Below are 20,233 nucleotides of genomic sequence, written 5' to 3' on the forward strand. Positions count from 1 at the left end.
TCTTCCAGGAATCTGTTTCCCCATCTCTTACCCCCTGGGGATCGAGTGACATTTTAGATAGGAGCCATTTCCTGCCAAACAGGAGGGAAATCACTCCCACCCCCAGCAGCTTCTGGCCCTTTTCCCGCCCCCTCCACAAATACAGCCCCTGGTGTTTCATAAACCTCTTGTCCAGCCTGTAAAAATCAGAGTCTGGGATGTATGTGGGCAGCAGTTCTGACAGATGGGGGTCCGGGGAGTGGTTTTCAGAGGTCCCTGCCTACACCTGGCAAGCTGGTATTCCCATTTCCCATATTAATGGTGGAGTCATGTAGCTGTGTGACACTGGCAAGTTGTTTAGCCTCTCTGTGCGTCCTTTCCTCAACTCTAAAATAACAGTACAACCTGGCCGGGCATGGCTCAGCGGTTGAGCATCGACCTAGGATCTAGGAGATTGTGGTTCGATTCCCGGTCAGGGCACACGTCCGGGTTGCAGACTCGATTCCCAACCAGAGGTGTGCAGGAGGCAGCCGATCAATGACAACTCTCTCCTCATTGATGTTTCTATCTCTCTCTCCCTCTCCCTTCCTCTCTCTAAAATCAATAAAAATACATTTTAAAAAATAATAAAATAACTGTACAGTTTGTGAGGATTATATGAGATGATGCATACCGAGAACCTGGCACTTATGAGGAGCCCAGTAAATATTAGCAATTAGTATTACTAGTTACCGTGGGTGACCTTGGGCAAGTGCCTTGCTCTCTGTTCATGTACCTTCTTCTTTGTAAAGTGGGGGGTAAATGAGACAACTGAAAAGTGCCTGGCACCCCAAAGAGCTCACTGAACAAGCCATCAAGCCATATTGAGAGCAGCTCGGCTGCCCAGCGCCACCCTGAGACACCCGTAGGTCTTCTTGGAGCCACGAGCGTGTCAATGGAGGAGCGAGGAATGTGATATGTCCCCGCAGCTGGGTAGCCGGAGCATATCTGGTATGTTTGTCTGGAATGATTTGGGGAAAATTCACTGAAGTTGGAACTTGAGAAGCAAACTGCCCGGGACAGAGAGATAGAAAGCTGTCGGTGCGCATACCCCCCACAAAGGGACCTGGTGCTGGGTGGGAGTCGGCTTACACAGCACAGCCGCTGCTCAGGCCCGCCCTGGAATGGCCGTGAACTTGTTGTTTTTCCACGTCATTTGCTCTCAAATGTACTATCGGCTGGGCGATGCTAACCCTGCGGCTGCAGGTCCCTCCTTGTAACAAGCGATTGTGTGTTCTTCAGAGGTGGCCAAGGGGAGGAGGGGGCCCGGCCGAGGAGGTGGGGGAAAGGGAAACAAACCGCTCCTTTACAGTGAGCTTGCGTGTCCCGGAGCCAGCTCCCCTCAAAGCACATGCCATTTCTGGCCCTTGAAGGGGTTAAAGGCCTCCTGGAGTCAAAAACAAGCAGGTGTCCCACCGTGCCAGATACGCCGCCTAAACTGCTTCCAGCTTTTTTTTTCCCCTTCTGCAACAAGTCTGTGATCAGCCACGGGACAGAGGAGCCAGCAGCCTGCCTGTGACAGGCATCAGGTTAGCTCGCTCCCACTCGGGTGGCGCCCAGGATATAAATCCAGGCCGGCCCCTGCTGGGGCTCCTCTCCCTGCACACTTCAGGAGAGGGGGTTTCCTTGCAAAGATCTTTCTTTTCTCTGTAGCTATACACAACCCAGTGGGCTCCACTGACTTGGTGGAGGCAGCCTCGGCAGCTGCAACCTTACCAGCAGCAAGGAAGCCTACTGGGGGGCAGGGGTGAGGGCAGGTGCCTGCAGCCCCTAAGAAGGAGAAGGCCCGGGTGGGCCCCAGCCCCTGGCAGCGTCACACGGGAGGCCTCTGGCCACTGCAGACCGCACCATGTGGGCCCTGGGATGCCACTGGTTCTGCTCCCGCTGGGGGCAGGTGGCAGTGCTTCTGCTGCTCCTCGGGGTGCCCCCGAGAGGCCTGGCACTGCCACCCATCCGCTATTCCCATGCTGGCATCTGCCCCAACGACATGAACCCCAACCTCTGGGTGGATGCTCAGAGCACCTGCAAGCGGGAGTGTGAGACGGACCAGGTGAGTGGAAATCCGGAAGCCTGAGATGGACCGAGTGAGTGTGTTAGTGAGGGAGAATGGGAGCTGTGGGGTGGGGACAGCTCAGAAGTGCCCTGTGGGGCCCAGGAGCATGAAGTCACTCAGGCCCCAGGCCACATGGAGATAAACAGGGTGTGATGTCTAACTCTGAGGCCCAGAAGAAGAGGTGAGTGTGATGTTCAAGTTCATGAGGGACTGAGAATCCTCGAATTCCTAGTGTCCTGTTTGCTGAGGGCTGCTTTGAGCCAGGACTATGCCAGCCAGGTGCATGCGTCAGCAGCCCATTGACAGGTGAGAACAGACACTCAGGACGGTGCAGTGAGCAGCACAAGGTCCCATGGCCAGGGGTGGGCTCAGAACCCACGTTTGACTGTCTGACAACAAAGCTGAGGCTTCACCCGGCCTCCAGACCATCTCCCAAGGGGTTTGCACCCTGACACTAAGAGCAGACCAGGCTGGCAAAGAGGGTGGACAGAAACAGCTTTGAATAGACACCCTCTCTGGGTGTTCCTGGGAAGGCAGTGGACCAAGTTTCAACCTGTCAGATTTCGCAGTCCTCCCTTCTGTTCTCATCAGGGCACCCTGCAGCAAACAGGGCACTTCTCTCCCAGCTCCTGAGTCCAAGGGTCATTCTTGCTATTTCCCCTAGCAGCTAAGAGCCTGCTGGTACCTGGCACCTCTCTGGGCAGAGGCACTTCCTGCCGGCCTGGCCAGCTCCCGGGGCTCAGGGCGGAGCTAGACATCACCAGAAAATGTGAGAGGCACTGGTGCTTCCTCTGCCAAACTCATGTAACCTCCAGGAGAGCACAGGACCCACCCTGGAGAGAGTGGCGTCTGCCTCACAGTGCCCAGGGGCCCATTCTCAGGCCTCTCCGGCTGAAAGCTGCCAGTGAGCAGTGGTGGTGTGGACAGGAAGGGAGCTAAGGAGTGGGGAGGGGTGGCAGAGCGTTCCCATCTCACTGGGGTCATGCTGTTGTCAGTGGCTACATTTGCAGGGAAGCCTGTTTCGTGGGCCTGATCAGTCGGGTTGGGCTTGGGGACCGTGAGATTGTGGCTGATTTTGTGTGTCTTGGGAAGGAGACACCTGTGTGGGGCTGGAGACTCAGATAACCTATGAGTACATTCTGGGCCCTTAAGGAAAACTGTTCTAAGGATCCCCTACGGGTTTCTCATGTCCAAAAATACCCTCCGCGTGGTCCCTGAGGACCCAGCCTGCCATGGACCTCTCAGTCCTGAGGAGCTTCTGGGGCCAGGGTCTCTCAGGGAATGGAATGACGTTCTGGCCGAGAAGCAGGTTCTCTCTGCTCAATCCCCCACTGGCTCTTTCTCCCTCAGACCCCAGCTCTGAGATCTGCCCATCCCTGTCCCAAAGCCTCCCCTGGTGAGGCCTAGAAGCCTATGCCAAGCAAGGGCTGCGAAACAAAGTCCCCATTCTGAGCTGAGAGGGAAAAACAGTAAACAAGCCGGGCAGGCAGACTCCGCATAGCCCGGGTGGGGGATCTTTCCCCCTCTTAGCTGATCTGGAATGTAAGAGGCTGAAAGAAAAGTCAGAACCACAAGAGGCAAGCCCTAGTGGGGAGTAATTCACAGAGCTACTACCAGGGCGGAGGATTAGGTGCGGTGCCTGCCGGCCCAGTGGGTACTTTGTGTTATTGTCAAAAACACCATGTGAAATTTTTGTTTGTGTCTGCCCTGAGCATGCTGCTAATTTCTAGGAATTAAACTAATGCCTACGTGGCTCCACAGAGACTCAGAGGGAATTACAGTCTTGTAAGTCCTCTGACGGGTTGCCAACCTTTGACACGCAAGGGGACTTTTTCCCTTGTTGATTTCCCCATGAAATGTCCCCTGCATTGGAACTGGGCACCAGGGTCTGGCATGGCCCATGGTGGTGGACCTGGCATCCCAGGCCTGTCTCTCCTGCCCTTCCTCTTGGCTTTGGACGGATGTAGGCCTCATCAGAGCCACTGTTTCTAAAGTGTATGTAGACCTCTGTCCCACTTTTCCTTCTCAGTGTTTGGTGTGACCTCTTCAATTCTGCCAGGGCATCCTCACCCCAATGGAAAAAAGACAAAATGGCATTTGTTCCCACCTAGACCTCATCTGTGGTCACTACCTGATATGTGTGATATGGAAGAAAAACTCATTTTAGAATTCCACCCATCTGCAACTTGACACCCTTTTCTACCATGTCCCAGCCCTGTGCACTGGGCATCACCTCTCCGAGGCTCTGCATTCTCATCTGTGAAACTGTAGTAAGAGGGATGTGGCCAGCCTCTTCCCACACTACTAGCTGTGTGACCTTGGGCAAGTTACCTAACCTCTCTGTACTTCAGTTATTTATCATCATCTGTGAAGTGAGTGAGGATAATGGTATAACCCACCTCATGGGCTTGTGATGAGCATTAACTTAGTTAACAAATGTAAACATTCTTGGAAGAGGGCCTGGCAAAGAAATAGCAGGTGCTCTGCTATTATTATCAAAACATTTTGCTCATGACAGATGAGCACCTATTTGTTCCCCTCCACAGAACAGTGGGGTAGGGTGGGGGAACCCAGCCCTCTGTTCCTTCTCCTCGCTCAGGCCTCTCTGTTTGGCTCTCTCCAGGAGTGTGAGACCTATGAGAAGTGCTGCCCCAACGTGTGTGGGACCAAGAGCTGCGTGGCAGCCCGCTACATGGACGTGAAAGGGAAGAGGGGCCCGGTGGGGATGCCCAAGGAGGCCACGTGCGACCACTTCATGTGTCTGCAGCAGGGCTCTGAGTGTGACATCTGGGACGGCCAGCCCGTGTGCAAGTGCAAAGATCGCTGTGAGAAGGAGCCCAGCTTCACCTGCGCCTCGGACGGCCTCACCTACTATAACCGCTGCTACATGGATGCCGAGGCCTGCTCTAAGGGCATCACACTGGTCGTGGTCACCTGCCGCTATCACTTTACCTGGCCCAACACCAGTCCCCCGCCACCTGAGACCACCGTGCAGCCTACCACAGCCTCCCCGGAGACCCCTGGGCTAGACATGGCGGCCCCAGCTCTGCTCAACCACCCCGTGCACCAGTCGGTGACCGTGGGTGAGACGGTGAGCTTTCTCTGTGATGTGGTGGGCCGGCCCCGGCCAGACATTACCTGGGAGAAGCAGCTGGAGGACCGAGAGAATGTGGTCATGAGGCCCAACCACGTGCGTGGCAACGTGGTAGTCACCAACATTGCCCAGCTGGTCATCTATAACGCCCAGCTCCAGGACGCCGGCATCTACACCTGCACAGCGCGGAATGCTGCTGGTGTCCTGCGCGCTGACTTCCCGCTGTCGGTGGTCAGGGGGGGCCAGGCCGCAGCCACCGCGGAGAGCAGCCCCAACGGCACGGCTTTCCCCACGGCCGAGTGCCTGAAGCCCCCCGACAGCGAGGACTGCGGCGAGGAGCAGACCCGCTGGCACTTTGACGCCCAGGCCAACAACTGCCTCACCTTCACCTTTGGCCACTGCCACCGCAACCGCAACCACTTCGAGACCTACGAGGCCTGCATGCTGGCCTGCATGAGCGGGCCGCTGGCCGTGTGCAGCCTGCCTGCCCTGCAGGGGCCCTGCAAGGCCTACGCGCCACGCTGGGCCTACAACAGCCAGGCAGGTCAGTGCCAGTCCTTCGTCTACGGGGGCTGCGAGGGCAACGGGAACAACTTTGAGAGCCGAGAGGCCTGTGAGGAGTCCTGTCCCTTCCCCTGGGGGAACCAGCGCTGCCAGGCCTGCAAGCCCAGGCAGAAGCTTGTGACCAGCTTCTGTCGGAGTGACTTTGTCATCTTGGGCCGGGTCTCTGAGCTGACCGAGGAGCCCGACTCGGGACGGGCTCTGGTAACTGTAGACGAGGTCCTGAAGGATGAGAAGATGGGCCTCAAGTTCCTGGGCCGGGAGCCGCTGGAGGTCACGCTGCTCCATGTGGACTGGACATGCCCCTGCCCCAATGTGACAGTGGGCGAGACTCCGCTCATCATCATGGGAGAGGTGGACGGTGGCATGGCCATGCTGAGGCCCGACAGCTTCGTGGGAGCATCCAGCACCCGGCGGGTCAGGAAGCTGCGCGAGGTCCTGCACAAGAAGACCTGCGACGTCCTCAAGGAGTTCCTGGGCTCACACTGAAGCCCCCTCCCCGCCCTCTCCCTGGCTTCCCCCTGCCCTCTCCCACCTCTCCCACCTGCCCACCCTGACGCCCCTCAGTTAGCAAACTGGGCAAGGTCAGATTCCACAGTCATAGGCCAGAAGAGGAATATCAATCAGAAAAGAGCCGCCGGAGCATCTTAGATCAAATTCTGTTCTTTGGGTTCAATAAGGGGTTCATCTTTTTTAGCTGAGGGGGACAAAAGGAGAAGGCAATAGACACTTGCAAAATATTCCTAACGACCAATCGCCTCGGACATTATTATCCTCTCTTTGCTGGCCACCTCCCTGCACACACACACTGCCCCCCCAACCCCCCAGCCGCCCTCCCCTAGCCAGCCTCCCACCAGGGTTCTAGAGATGGCAGCTGCAGGGTGGTCACAGGAAGCATGGAATGAATGGGTTTCCAAAAGGGGTAGGTGAGGAGAGAAAGGAGGGCCCAGGGGCTCACGGGACACATTCCCCACAGCCCCCTAGACCACTACGAGCAGAGCCACTTCACGTTCAGGGTCATGAGAAGTGGGAAGCAGGGGCATGGTCCAGCCCAGCACATGACTTGCCCTGAGTGGAGGCCACTAGGCAGGTGCCCTTGGGTGCTGGTCATCCTGTGCTTCGGTCAAGTTGGCCCTGTGGTCTCTGAGGCCACCAGCAGAATAAATACATGTTTCTCATGTTTTACCTCCTTGACTTTATTGATTGGTTTATTGATGGCTGATTTATTAATTCAGTTCTGTTCAGTCCAACTCAACAGTCATTTTCTGAACATTTACTGGGTGCCAGGTGCTAGGACCACAGAGAGCTGTTAGTCACTGCCCCGCTCACAACGGCTGAACACAGTGTCCAGACCCAGGGGGTTCCCCCAGCAGCAGACCCTTGGCTGGCCCTCCCAGATATCAAAGGGTCCCAGTTGACAGTCAGGGTGCTTTCATCTGTCACCGGCTTCCCTGGACATAAAGCAGTCAGAAGCCCCAGGATCTGTTTTGGTAGGAGAAGAAATAAAAGAGGGGGAAAGCAGGCAGAGAAGGGGCTGGTGAAGGAATGAGGAAGGAGGGAGGAGGGGAGGCAGGCCTGCGGAGGGGAGGGGAGGGGAGGGAAGGGAAGGGAAGGAATGCTGCCCAATGCTCCCATCTGGTGGTGGCCTCGGGAGCCGCGGGCACCCAGAGGGCGGCTCCGTGCCAGGCCTGGGATGGCAGGTTTGAGGATGTGGCAGCTTGTTGGTGATTTTTGTTTTCGGACTTCCTGTGCAGGTCCAGCCACCTACCACTAGATAAAGGATTCGGGAAAGCCACTGTCAGCTCTACCGCTGCCCTCCGGTCCCTCCTCAGCCCCTTCGAAGCAGAAGGTCAGCGCGGGGCGGCCTTGTTTCTTCCTCAGCTGTAGGGAGGAAGATACCGATTAAAAGCTCATAGTATCAACAGGCCTTCTTGTGTGATTCATTTGAGCTACTATGTGCATGTATGTGTATGGGGGGGTAGGGAGAGTGGGTGGTGTCATTTGCTTTGGGGACAGTGCAGGAGGGAAGTCTGGCCCATGGGACCATATTTGGGCGAGGGAGGGACACTGCTAACATTCGGCCCACTTTGCAGCTCCGAGGCTCCTTAACTGTGAGTCAGGCACTCGGGCCAGGTGACTCTCCAAAGAACACGGAGGCAGGAAGGTGTGGGGCTTAGGCCCAGGTGTTCTGACTTGTACCTCAGTCCCCCGCCCTGTCATGACAGCGTAGTGGACCAGAGGCAGGTGGAGGAAACAGAAATGGGGTGGGAAGGGCCGGCTGCCCAGCTCTGAGTCCCGAGGGGCCTTCTGGGTGAGGCCCTGTCCCAAAGCCCTAGGTGTGCTCTGAGCTTGTGGCTCAGTTCCTAGGATGGGGACAGCAGCCCTTTGGCCTCAGCTGCCCATGGCTACTCCCTTGCCCTGAAGGTATGTTCTGGAGCCTGCTGCCATGGCCCACCCCATGCTTGTCTGTCCCCGAGGCTGGGCGCCAGCGAAGCATAAGAGACACCTGTCTCCTGTCCACATCCCTGGGTCTTCCTGGGTCACAGCCCCAAGGAGGGATCCAGGCTCAGTCCAGCCCAGCCAGCCCTCCCTGGAGATGATTTGTGCAATAAGCACAGGCCAGGATAGAGAAGATGAGCTGCTCTCTGAGAGAGAAGAGAAATACTTGAGAAGTTGCCACTGGGAAAATCCTGAGATAAAACTTAGCCACCTAGAAGGTGTGAGCACCAGCCATAGGCCCCCCTCTGCTCAGGTCGGAGAACTAGGACGTGAGGACTCAACTCCTCACTCACCCTCAGAGGCTTAGAGATTCTGTTGCACGTTTCTAGGCCAAGGTGCCCCAATATATAGCACATCACTTTAGAGCCTGAGGGGTAAATGCCAACATGCCAGTGCCTGTCACCTCCCCTCTTCCCCAAACTTGCACAGCTATGGGGCCTGAGCCTGTGGCTGCCTTGTGGAGATATGAGGTTCAGGGGAGTCCGATCTCAGGGCTCCCTCTCACCAGCTCACTGACAACCCACACTCCCACATTTGGGGTCCCTGCCACACTCCAACCCCAGCCTGGCAGAGTGAAAAAACCCAGACTGTGGAGTCAGAACCTCCCCGGTTGGAATCTGGGCTCTGGCACTTATCTGTTGTCTCTCTGAGCCTGTTTCCTCGTCTGTAAAACACAGGGTAGTGCCTGGCTGGCATGGCTCAGTGGTTGAGTGTCGATCTATGATCCAGGAGGTCACAGTTTGATTCCCAGTCATGGCATATGCCCAGGGGGTGTGCAGGAGGCAGCTGATCAATGTTTCTCTCTCATCACTGATGTTTCTATCTCTCTCTCCCTCTCCTTTGCTCCCTCTGAAATCAATAAAAACATATTAAAAAAACAACACAGAGAGTAGTAAGGGCTCTTTATAGAGACTTATAGACTCGCCCTTTTAACCTTGTCAAACAGAAAAGCCTAGGAAATGGAGCCTGGCACGGATGGCTGCCCCTGGGCCCTCAGCAGCTCCCTGGCCAAGAGCAGGCCCCCAGAATCTCAAGCCTTCCCCCTTGTCTTTTTGGGCCTCAGGGCCCACAGTTTCAGTAACCACACAGCCTCAAATATCTTATTCTGTGGCTCACAGTGTACATCCAAACACATCACCCCACATGGGCTGATCTGGGATTCAGAAAACATGGGTACTTAGAGACTGGGTGATTTAGAATCTATTATAACTTTGGACCTACTACATGGCTGGCATTTATTTTTCTCTCCTTGAAACCAAGCCTGAGTCTCTGCCCTCTATTGGCCAGGCCTTACACGGGAAATGGCATCTAGTAGGTGTTCAATAAAGGCTGAACTAGATTCCCAGGGCCTCCTGGTTGCCAGGTAACCTGGGGAGGCCACCCCACCCAGTCTGGGAGGTTTGCCCAGGCCTGGGTCCCAGGACATATGGAGACTGAGCCTTCCTTCAGGTCCAAGGCCAGGCTCACCTTCTTTCTTGTCTACATTGGACACTTACTCCTCCCCTCCTTGCATCTGTTGTCCCCCCCACCCCCACCCCCACCCTGTTCCAGTCTCTCTCTCTGTTTGCCTCTTCAGAGGCCTGGTCTGGCGCCGCTGTCTCCAGACCAGCCCCACTGCCTCTGGGGCAGGACAGCTTGGCTTTTTCCACCCTCTTTCCCTCCCAGCCTCCTAGGACACTTTGCTCCATTGTCTGGCCAGCTGCTCCATACTCTGATGTCACCCCTGGACAGTGGGGCCAGAGAGCAGGGACCAGGGGCGGAAGCTAATGAGGGATGGGACAGAATAAATACACAGCCACGTGGTGATTTCCTTAGGCTGGGAGAACACCCTGTGTCCAACCATCCTGTTATAACATCAACACCAAGTGGGCACTTACTGCGCGACAGGACTGGGCATCATGTCTTGTCATCTCTATCACAACTGCCTGAGGCAGGATGCTATTTTGTAGGCAGGAAAACTGAGGCTAGGAGGATAAGAAACTTGCCCAAGATCACCCACCTGCTAAGGGGCAGAGCCAAGATCTGAACCTCGGCAGTCTGACTTCAGAGTTCTTAATGCTCATGTTATGCTATTTCTCCCAGCGTGTCACACACACACACACACACACACACACACACACACACACACACACACACAGGCCTGGGCAGTGTGAAATCCCATCAGGACCCCAAAGAGCCCACCTCCTGCCAGCCCGCATCACCCAGGGCTGACGACCTTGCCATGTGACATGGTATTTCTATCACACACCGGCAGTCACGGCCTAGATTCCTGCGCGAGACATCAGCCTTATGTCTACTCATCCTTCAAGACTCAGCTCCTTGGGGAAGCCTCTGCCACTCCCCAGGCTCTATAGACACCCTTCTACAAGACTTGGTCTCCCTCCGTGTCCCAGCATCATTGCTTAGGGGCTCCTGGAGGTCTGTGGGCCCAGCTCACAGAGCGCATGACGGATTCGCTGAAGGGTCCTGGGACCAAGGGCCTGCAGTGTGCTGCTCAGCCACAGGCTGTGAAAGGGCCTCTGTGGGGTCCTCCCTCCTTTTCCCAGCTCCTTTTCCTGATTCTGTCCCCTCCTCCTCCCACCTCCCCGAGGAGTCCAAAGTATTCCTCCTGCTCTAGGAATGTGTGATTAATATAGGCAGGATAGGTGGCAGGGATCCTGGGTCCTATTTTTGGCTGTGGCCTCATTCTGGAATGTGCCCCGAGGTCAAATGACACTCTTCTCTAGGGCTGGGTCAGGAGGAAGGAAGAACAACTCTAGCCGGCCACCCCTGAGGGAGCAGGCTGGGCGGGTAGGTGGGCAAGGGGCCCAGCCCTCTCCTTCCTGCCTCTGCTCCTGAGCCCCTCAGCGCTTCTCTCTGCATGGGGCTGGAGCCTCTGTGTCCACATCCCAAATGACACCGGGACACGGAACTCTGGCACCCCGCTTTCCAGCAACACCCTGCCACCCTCAACCCCACTCAGATGAGCAGAAAACAGGACTCAGCTCCAGCACCTCCTGACCGGACCCTCCCAAGGCACGTCTGTGGGGTGAGGTGGCCCTTTTCAAAGGGTGTTTTGCCCTTTTTGAGTCTTGAGGATGCTGCTAGAGACTGGATGGGGCGGTGATGGCCCCATCCCGATGACGTATTTTCCGTCTTGGTGTGAGGGACACATTCGGTCCTGTCGGAGGATGGTGGCTGTTTTGCCCTCCTGTGTGGGTAGCCAGGAACCTCAGGACAGCGGCACAGCATCAGGAGAGAGGAACGGGCACTCGAGTGCTAACAGCTCCGCATGGGATGCTACTCACATAGTCCAATTTGATCTCACGACCCTCTCCGAGCTGATTTTGCTCTGTCACCCTATGATGTATGCCACCCTAGGCTACAACGGTCAGGAGGGCAAAGCCAGTATGTGCTGTGGTCACCTCTACGTCCCCAGCACACGGCCTGACCAGAGAGGGTATTTGATAAATAGACGTGGAATGAGTGAATGAAGCGAGCCCCCAGACCTTATGGAGAAGAGGCTCCTCCTGGGTATTATTGTCCCTCTTAGTGACCCCTTATTTCATGCACCACTCCTCATCTCAATGCACCTCAAGGGGTAACAGAATAAAGGGGAAGACAGCCTTAGTGCCCCGGTGTGACCAATAACTCAGGCTCAAAGTGGAGCACAACGTCAGTGAGACACACAGACGGTGGCCCAGCCCCACCTCAGGCCTCATGGAAGGGGAGTGCCCTTACCAATGAGGCGTCTGGGTGGCAGGGTTAATAATTTCCATTACTAATAGCTAACAGCACCCAATCTGTGCTCAACATACATTATCTCATTAAATATTTTCAACCCTATGAGGTGTGTATTATTCACCCCGGTTTAATATTCTCTCCACTTTAAAGGCGATGAGACAGGCTCAGAAGGGTAGAAAAATTTGCCCAAAGTCCCTGGCCAAGTAGGTCCTTCTGTGTGATCTCAAGCCCATGCATCGAATCACATGTATGCTATCTTCCCCCACAGCTTCAAGAGCAGTGGAGTCCGGCTTTCTCTCGCTTTTGCTTCCTCCCTTTTCCCTGCTAATCCACCAGCAAGGTTTACTGCCTAGGATTCTGAAAAGACAAGTTTTAGGCAAGTTCAGCTTCCCTAAGTATGCTGAGACCGTGTCCTTCAGTCCCAGCCACAGGCAGAGATAAAGATATAGAGATAGAAGGACAGAGAGTTCAAGGCCCCTCTCAGAAGTGTAGCGAAGAGTTCCAGTTATTCCATAGGGGAAAGAGGAATGTGCTTAATGCTTTACGCATTTTATATAATCCTCGCACTAACCATGACAAGTAGGATTTTTCAGATAGGAAACCTGAGGCAGAGAAGGTTGAACAGGGCACACCCATTCACAGGGGAGCTTGGGATTCAATTAGAAGTCTGACCTCAAAGCCCATGTTCTTTCTTGCACAGGGTTACTGCATGTAATTTTATTTGGAGGCTTGATGAAGCCCCTGTACTACTATAGAAAATTCTTACTTATTTCTTGGCAGTTACCAAGGAGTTTGGAGGGGGGACTGTGGAGCCTAGACCTCTGTCCCTGCTGGTGAAGTTGAAGTAAGACATGGATGACGCGGGTGTTTTCTGTTTCAAAGCAAGATCCGTGCTTTGTACAGAACAGTGATGTTCCCTGAATGGTCCCAGGTCACATGAAGGGGCTTGGCCAGCTTGTGGCAGTATTTTCAGTGGATGACATAGTAGTCAGCCACAAAGGGAACTTATGGGAGCCTAGGGAAGGGCATTGCCCAAGGGAAGTGACCCAGGGGAGAAGTTATTTGGGGCTGCTAATTTCTGGCTTAAATTTCCCTCCAAAGCTTTCCCTCCAAAAGCCTCACTCTGATTTAGGCTCAAAATGGAAAGATGTTCTAAGCACCCAAAAAAACCAAACTGGAAAACGGAACAGTTTAAATTCTGAAAAGACTGTTATCTTGGCGAAGAGTAGAACGTGGTGTGTGTGTTGGGGCGGCAAGTGGGAGTGAGCTGGGGGTGCAGTGAACACACATTCGGCCAAAACCAACTTCTGGTATGGCGCTACCTACTGTGAACTGTGAACCCTGACAATTGAAAAAACAAAGTTTTGTCTCTAAAGGTAGGAAACAAATGAGATGACCCCTAGAGGGAGCTTCTAGCCTGAGGAGGTTTCTAGCATAAGCATTAAACTGAAACTGTCTTGAAAGGTGGAATTAGAGCCGTCCCTTGGTACAACCCATTCCCCTCCATCACTACCACCACGTACATCTTCCCTTGGACTTCTCACCTCACCTCTCCACCCCACCCCTGGATTAGATAAATAAAAAGTTCTCCACCACCTCTTTCACAGTGGTTCTGTACAAAGCTTGGAACAATGAAAAACATTGAAATGGCCAAAGTCAAAGGCAGCTTAGCTTCTCCTGGGAGTGATGAGCTGGCAGCAGAGCTGATTCTGATCTCTGCCTTTTCCCCCAGGGGTGAGCAGCCTACATTCTGCCCTCTGAGGACACATCAGATGAAGAAAAAGCACCAGGACCAAGTGTTTCCTTCACTGGGACTTGGAATTTGAGGGGGTTCATGCTTCCCCAGGTGACCCATTCATTCTTCAGGACTTGATAACTCCTCCCCCATCTAGGACCCCTCCAGTGGGCATGATCTCTCCCCCTTACACACACCTTCACACTCTCCTGTACACAATAATTTGGGCGTGTGTGTTATCTTTTGCTAGGATATAAGCTCCTTGGAAGGTCCTAAAGGTTTGTATACATCACCACCAGTTCCTAACCCAGTAGATGCTCGATAAATGCTTTGAGTGAATGAATACAGGGGTTGTTTTAAATGCTGTCTCACTTTGAGATAATCGAGGGACCTGTATAGAATCTGACCCTAGAGCAGCTACAAGTCAACATCACTCTTTTGCTAGCGGTTCAGTTATGTGAAGTTCTTCTCAAAGAACCTGGGAGCCCAGACAGTAGTGATGTGAATAAATAAAACAAGCACATCGCCCTCGAGCCCTTCTATCCCATTCCAGCATGGTTTTGCAACAACTTTCCCTTTCCTGCTTGTGCCTGGCAGAGGCTGGTATTAAAATGAGTCTGGGGTTGCTGAGCAAACAACCAACATTCAGGACCACGCTGAGTATTCAGGGGAGGGAAAGTTGGCACCAACTGCATTTTAGATCACTTCTCCTAAATAACTGAGTGTGGTTCTTTATAAAGCCTTCCTGTTGAGGAAGTCAACCAAAGGAGCAGGATAATGAATGGTTAAGCACCATGGACTTTGAAAACAGAATCCCACAGTTCAGATCCTGGCTCTGTTGGCTATTACTCTGTCAGAAGCTCCCTGCGTCCATTTCTTTATCTGTAAATGAGGAAAATAGCACAACTTTCAGAGGGTTCTTGGGAAATTGAAATGAGTTAAAAATATGTGTTTAGAACAATATCTAGCACACAGTAAATACTATATAAGTGTTATTATTCAGCTTCTGAGGTTGCTTATTCCCTCTGGACTCCCTAAGGCTTTGCGACAATATGAAAATCATGTCATTCAAATAGGCCGCATGCAAGGCATGGGTGCAGCTACTTGCCCTACTTCAAAGTCTGGAAGCAAACACGCAGTCGTCAGAACAGTGTGGTGTGCCTGGGTGAGGGGTGCTTGTCTCAGAACTGCAAAGCCTCCGTCAAGGGGAACTGATCTCCAGGACAGCTCCCAAGGCAGTGCATACAGAGGCCCCTCCTGTACTGTTCCTTTCCCAGGCCTAGAAAGGCAGAGAAAGCACATACACTGTAGCCCCTTTCTTACCTGCTGCCTGACCCATCTCCTCTGGTAGAGGCTTAGGGGGAGATAAGGCCTCACCTGTATCTCTCTACCTCTTCCACATAGAACCTAAAAAGTGTTGTTTTTTTTAAATCCTCACCAGAGGATATTTTTTCCATTGCTTTTCAGAGAGTAGAAGGGACAGAGAGAGACAGAGAGAGAAACTGACATGAGAGAGACACATGCACATGGCCCCAACCACAGCTGGGTCGAGCCTGCAACTGGTGCCCTTGGCCAGAATCGACCCTGGGACCCTTCAGTCCACAGGCCGATGCTCTAGCCACTGAGCAAAACCGGCTAGGGCCCTAAAAAGTTCTTTTAAGTTTTGTGATTCAGATGATTAACAAGGGTCTCCTTCCAAAAATCATTTCTTCCTGAGTTACAAAGGAAAATTTTCCTTCCTTTCCTACAATCTTCTGTAAAATTCAGAAAGATGCAATTTCCCCAGGTAAAACCCTTTAGAGCCTGTGTGGAAACTGGGCTGTTCTCAAAGTCCTTAAAGGGCCCCTGGTGACACCTTAGTTGCCAGAAAGGCTTCCCAGGGATTGCAGCTATCACAGGCATTGGATTGAAATGGTTTGGAGATCCCCACCGTTTCCTGGAAATAGAGTTAGCAGAAAGTAAGTCACCAGGGCTTTGCAGAACTTTAGAATGTCAGGTTGTTTATAAAACAAGGAGTGTTCTTTTTGGGAAAAGAGCTCTGAGGGTAGTAGGCAGATCTGGATATAACCAGAATGAGAAAAGAACAGACAGGCTCATTATAAAGCAAATCAAAGTCCAACCTTACTAGAAATGAATTTATGGATGGTGGAGGGGTGGCAAAGGACTGTGCCTAGCACAACTGAACCTGTCACAGGCCATCTCGACTCTTGACTAAAATGGGCAATGTTTGTAGGGTCCTATGATTCTATTTCTTAAACCATACTGATGGGAGTATTTGGTGTTCCCTTTAATAGTACCCAGAAGTCATCGATTTATACCCATTTGCTAGAAACCAAGCTAGAATGATGCCAAGCCCAGGCTTGCGACATTTCTTTCTAGCTGAAAGGAATAAAGGATTGTTTTAAACCTGAATCTGGTTTAGGAGTACATCATAACCCAGCCTTCATGCTGCCATATGCCCCCAGCTCTCAACAGCACTATGGGAGGAAGAGAAAAGGAGACCCAAGAGCTGTAGAAGGGCATGCAGAGAACCAGCATTTAAAAATAGCTGCAACCTGATGGCTGGGAAGGAAGTTTATGTTTGTCTTTAACATTCAATACAAAAAAAACCCCAAAACCATAAAAGCAATGTCTAGCTTATTTTGTAAATGTGGTTTTTCCACAATTATTTTTGAAACACTTGAGGCGTGTGTAGAGAGAAAGGATGCGACCTACAATATATGCCAAGGTTTGTCTAAAAATATTTTACACCTGTTCTCTGTTCTGCACACTGGTCATATTTTATCAGTGAAGTAAAGTACTCAGAATGCTAGACGGAATGTGTTTTTCCTTCCAAGTCCTCAATGTTTTTCCCTTCTGTAAAGCAAACCTCCTCTTCTTTCCTACCTGCACTAAAATAAAGCTAGCACCATTATCCATATGAAACATCTACCACCAGAGCTGCGTTTTCACTGCTCCTGAGCCAGTATTATTTAAATAGGAACAACCATTTCAATGTTTTTCACAACAGTATAGGCACTTTAGCAAACATTTTTGGCTGCCCCCTAAAGGAGTATCAACTTGTATACTGAGTTTAAATCAATTTGATGATTGTATGAAAAAGAATGCTGAAACACTGGTTTCCCTTTCGGCACCTCAAAACTAGAATTACAAAGCCAGTGGTGTTTATTACTAAAACATAAATAGAGTAGCTTTTAGGATATTACTGTAGAATTTTTATTTAATTCTATTTTTATTTGTTGGACAACAAATGTTGATATAATAAAGACAGTTACGGTCTTCATTAACTTTTCTGATTTCAAAGGGCAACAAACATGGGCAAAATTATGAACTTGATGGCTTCTAAATACTGTAAGCCCCTAAGAACACGTTCCATTAATTCAATGACAACTCTTCATAGCAAGGTCATTAGTTCCTTGAGGAAGTATGTTCATATCACTATACCCATTTTGCAGACAAAGAAACTGAGCCATCTCAGTCAAATGATTTAACATGCTTAAGGAAGAAATTAGGCCCATAATTTCAAATAGCCTCTAGACATGAGCTGCCTCCTGGCTCAATGTTTTCTTTTAAGGTTTGCCTAATTGTGAGGTGATCGCAAAGCTCCACTTAGAGATTATATGTATAAAGTAAGTCTTCTAAAATATAAATCTTAAAACTCAAATATTGAGAAATGGTTAGTAGTGGTTTATTATTTATAAGTCAAATACCATTATTAATGCAAGACTTATAACCCAATCTAAACATCCAAAAGCCCAACTAAAGGTTCATTAATATTTGGTCCAATCAAATTCTAACTAACTCAAAATCTGAAGAGTAGGCATTTAGTATAACAAGATTTAACCCATAGAGAAATTCCAGATTCTTCTGAGCCATTAAAAAAATTTTTTTTCTGGTTACTGTGCAGTTTCAACATGTTCAAAACTAATAGCAACACTAAAAGGGAATGTAAGTTCATCCATAATAGCTTATGCTTCTAAAATGTGAGTTTTTATTTTAAACTAAAATGTACTTTGATTTCTTCAAGAAAGGCTTTCAGAACCAGTTTGAAACAAGAGGTTGTTCAGTTTCCTTAATGTTTTAAAATAAAAGCAAAAAGGCCATTTAACACATCTATATATATAGAAATCATGTATTAGAAAGGTGTGTCTTAAGATAGTTTTTTAAAGTAACTTAAAGCAAATCATAGGTACTAGAAACACACTATTGAAAACTATTTTAGTAACCTACTTGGCCATTCCTTATTGTTTTTATCAATAAACACAGGTAAAGAATGTGTGTGAAAATAGCTACAGATCAAATGTTTATAATTTTACTTGAAAGTGACAGGGCCACTAAATCTGCAGTCCTTAGTCTAAGGGAGTCATTCTGTGGTTATAAAATGAGAGAATTTACACAATTGAATTAAGAAAATCAGCAAAATCAGAGCACTGTTAATGATTTCTAAAAATACTTCCAGATAGCCTGTGATTATAGTTTATGACCATCAAAGATATAAAGTATCTCTCAAAACATCATGACTTCTAAGCATGGCTAAGCACCTTCCACCAGACTCTTCTCATTAACTCTCTTGAGATTCTACAAGTCATGCGGCTAATACATCAAAAATGGTCTTTATTCTACTGACTTCAAATCAGAATAGCAACTAATCTGAGGGAACAAAGCAGAGGGTTTAAGAGCATGAACTCTGTCTGGAACCAAATTCAAATTCTGAATTTGAATTCCAAGTCTGCCACTTATTGTCCACACAATCATGGGTAAGTTAAGCTGTGTCTCAGCCCTTCTTCTGCAAACTAGATTAGAAATGTACATGGCACATAGTAAGTACTACACTAGTATTTGGTAACTGAATGTTTTAAATAAAAAATAAAGAGACTTCAACACAAGTGTGGTACTAATTTTCCAAATGCATGTACACAGATATTGATCCTAGGTCTTTAAATATGAAGATAGTATCTTCCTAACATAACACAAAAATTGAAGAACTCTGATCTCAAGTGACCTCCTAGGCCAAATTGATTAAGCATCAACTGATTGGCATGCTAAATGATATAAATGGGTTTTATTCAGCAATGGCAATTTTCCATACTTGTCTTCTAATAAGGCTGTTTTCTGACCTGATCTTGCACTAGAGTTGCTATCCTGCTTCTGACAAAACATGCATTCTAGTCAAGTAAGGATACATATTTGATGTGCCTTGCCTATGCTATTTTCTGTTTGTGTAGGGAAAGGGTGTGGAGGAAGCTTTCCAACTGGCATTTTACTTCACTGGCTTACATATGTCCAGAGAGATACTTTTTTCTGTGTGTTAGTGGCATTTAAAAATAACCTAAGTCCTAAAGATTTGCTGGGCTAATAAGTCTCTCAATTGAAATGCCAGTACATAAGACGCCTATTTGAGAATGAAATTAACACCAACACACATTAGAAAAACGTTTTAGAGTCAGGACACTTTTAGTTTCATCCTCAAAAGCTAACATAGTAAATATTGTCATTATTTTTAAGGGACATTTTGACTGAAGGCCTACATTTGCCATCTAATAGAGGTTACAGCTCTTCAAAGAGGATTTAACAATACACCTGATTTTAGAAAAGATGGGCAGTAAAGGAATATTCTAAGCCCAGGGCTACTCTTTAATGTCATCTTCTTCACTCATTTATGAGCCATGTATATATAAGGCAGCATTTTGAACACCAGGATAAGGCCATTCTGAGACTGCTACAGTATCTATAGTAAGAGAAGTCAAAAAGATAGGAAAGACCTAATAAGATGTAACTCATCAAACTGTCAACACAGTCTCCACACAGAGGGTCAAAAATGTGATGGCACAGTGGGGAGAAAAGATTTGGGACTAAGATGTAAGCTTTTCTAAGGTGTGCTAGAAAAAACACCTTTAAAAAAAATTTCCATTCCTAATGAGCAAAAAGGGCATGGAAACAGAGCCTTTGTTCATTCTTTAAGAAAAATCACGAAGTCCTCAAGGACACCAAACTCAAATGATTTTTTTCTTGATAAAATTTAGCTCTTTTCAAACACCAAGTGAACATATGTATCAATACAAAATTTCCCTCAGGTTTTTTTTTTTTAATCCTCAACCCAAGGACATGGTTTTATTGACTTTAGAGTAAAAGAGAAACATCCATTTGAGAAACATAGATCAGTTCTGTACCCACCCCAACCAAGGATCAAACCCGCAACCTGGGCATGGGCCCTGACTGGGAATTGAACCTAAGACCTTTTGGTGTATGAGGACAACGCTCCAGTCAACTGAGCCACACTGGCCAGGGCGAAATTTCCCTAAGATTTTTTTCAATACATGCCCCCATAAGATCTGAAATTACTTAAGTTCTATTATTTAAAAGCTATATATATTAGTGTTCCAGATTGTTACAAATTCTATTGCATATCTGGCCAGTTGTCTTATTCTGATTTTTAGGAAAAATTATGTCAACTTGAGCCTTTCTTCACTTATAAAAAGGCAGTTTTCTTCCAAGCCTATAACTTCAACCAGTCTCTGGCAGAAAATAGTGCTTAAAACCATTACTCTGA

The 20,233-nt window shown here is 49.6% G+C and overlaps 1 protein-coding gene across 1 annotated transcript; it reads left to right on the top strand.

The window, feature by feature from the left end:
* The first annotated feature begins 1,473 nt into the window (after nt 1-1,473).
* Nucleotides 1,474-6,231, top strand: WFIKKN2 (WAP, follistatin/kazal, immunoglobulin, kunitz and netrin domain containing 2). Its single transcript, XM_016203356.2, has 2 exons — nt 1,474-2,068; nt 4,695-6,231. The coding sequence occupies exons 1-2, from the start codon at nt 1,868-1,870 to the stop codon at nt 6,213-6,215; spliced, it is 1,722 nt and encodes a 573-aa protein (XP_016058842.2). The 5' UTR covers nt 1,474-1,867; the 3' UTR covers nt 6,216-6,231.
* Nucleotides 6,232-20,233: the final 14,002 nt, after the last annotated feature.

The sequence above is a fragment of the Miniopterus natalensis genome, chromosome 17 (assembly GCF_054644295.1).
Source record: "Miniopterus natalensis isolate mMinNat1 chromosome 17, mMinNat1.hap1, whole genome shotgun sequence".
Taxonomy (NCBI): Eukaryota; Metazoa; Chordata; class Mammalia; order Chiroptera; family Miniopteridae; genus Miniopterus; species Miniopterus natalensis.

Excerpts from the sequence above, each read along its gene's own strand:
- WFIKKN2 (XM_016203356.2), top strand. The coding sequence starts at position 1,868 with ATGTGGGCCCTGGGATGCCACTGGTTCTGCTCCCGCTGGGGGCAGGTG. Across the intron at positions 2,069-4,694 it reads GGGAGTGTGAGACGGACCAG|GAGTGTGAGACCTATGAGAA; the intron begins GTGAGTGGAAAT and ends GGCTCTCTCCAG.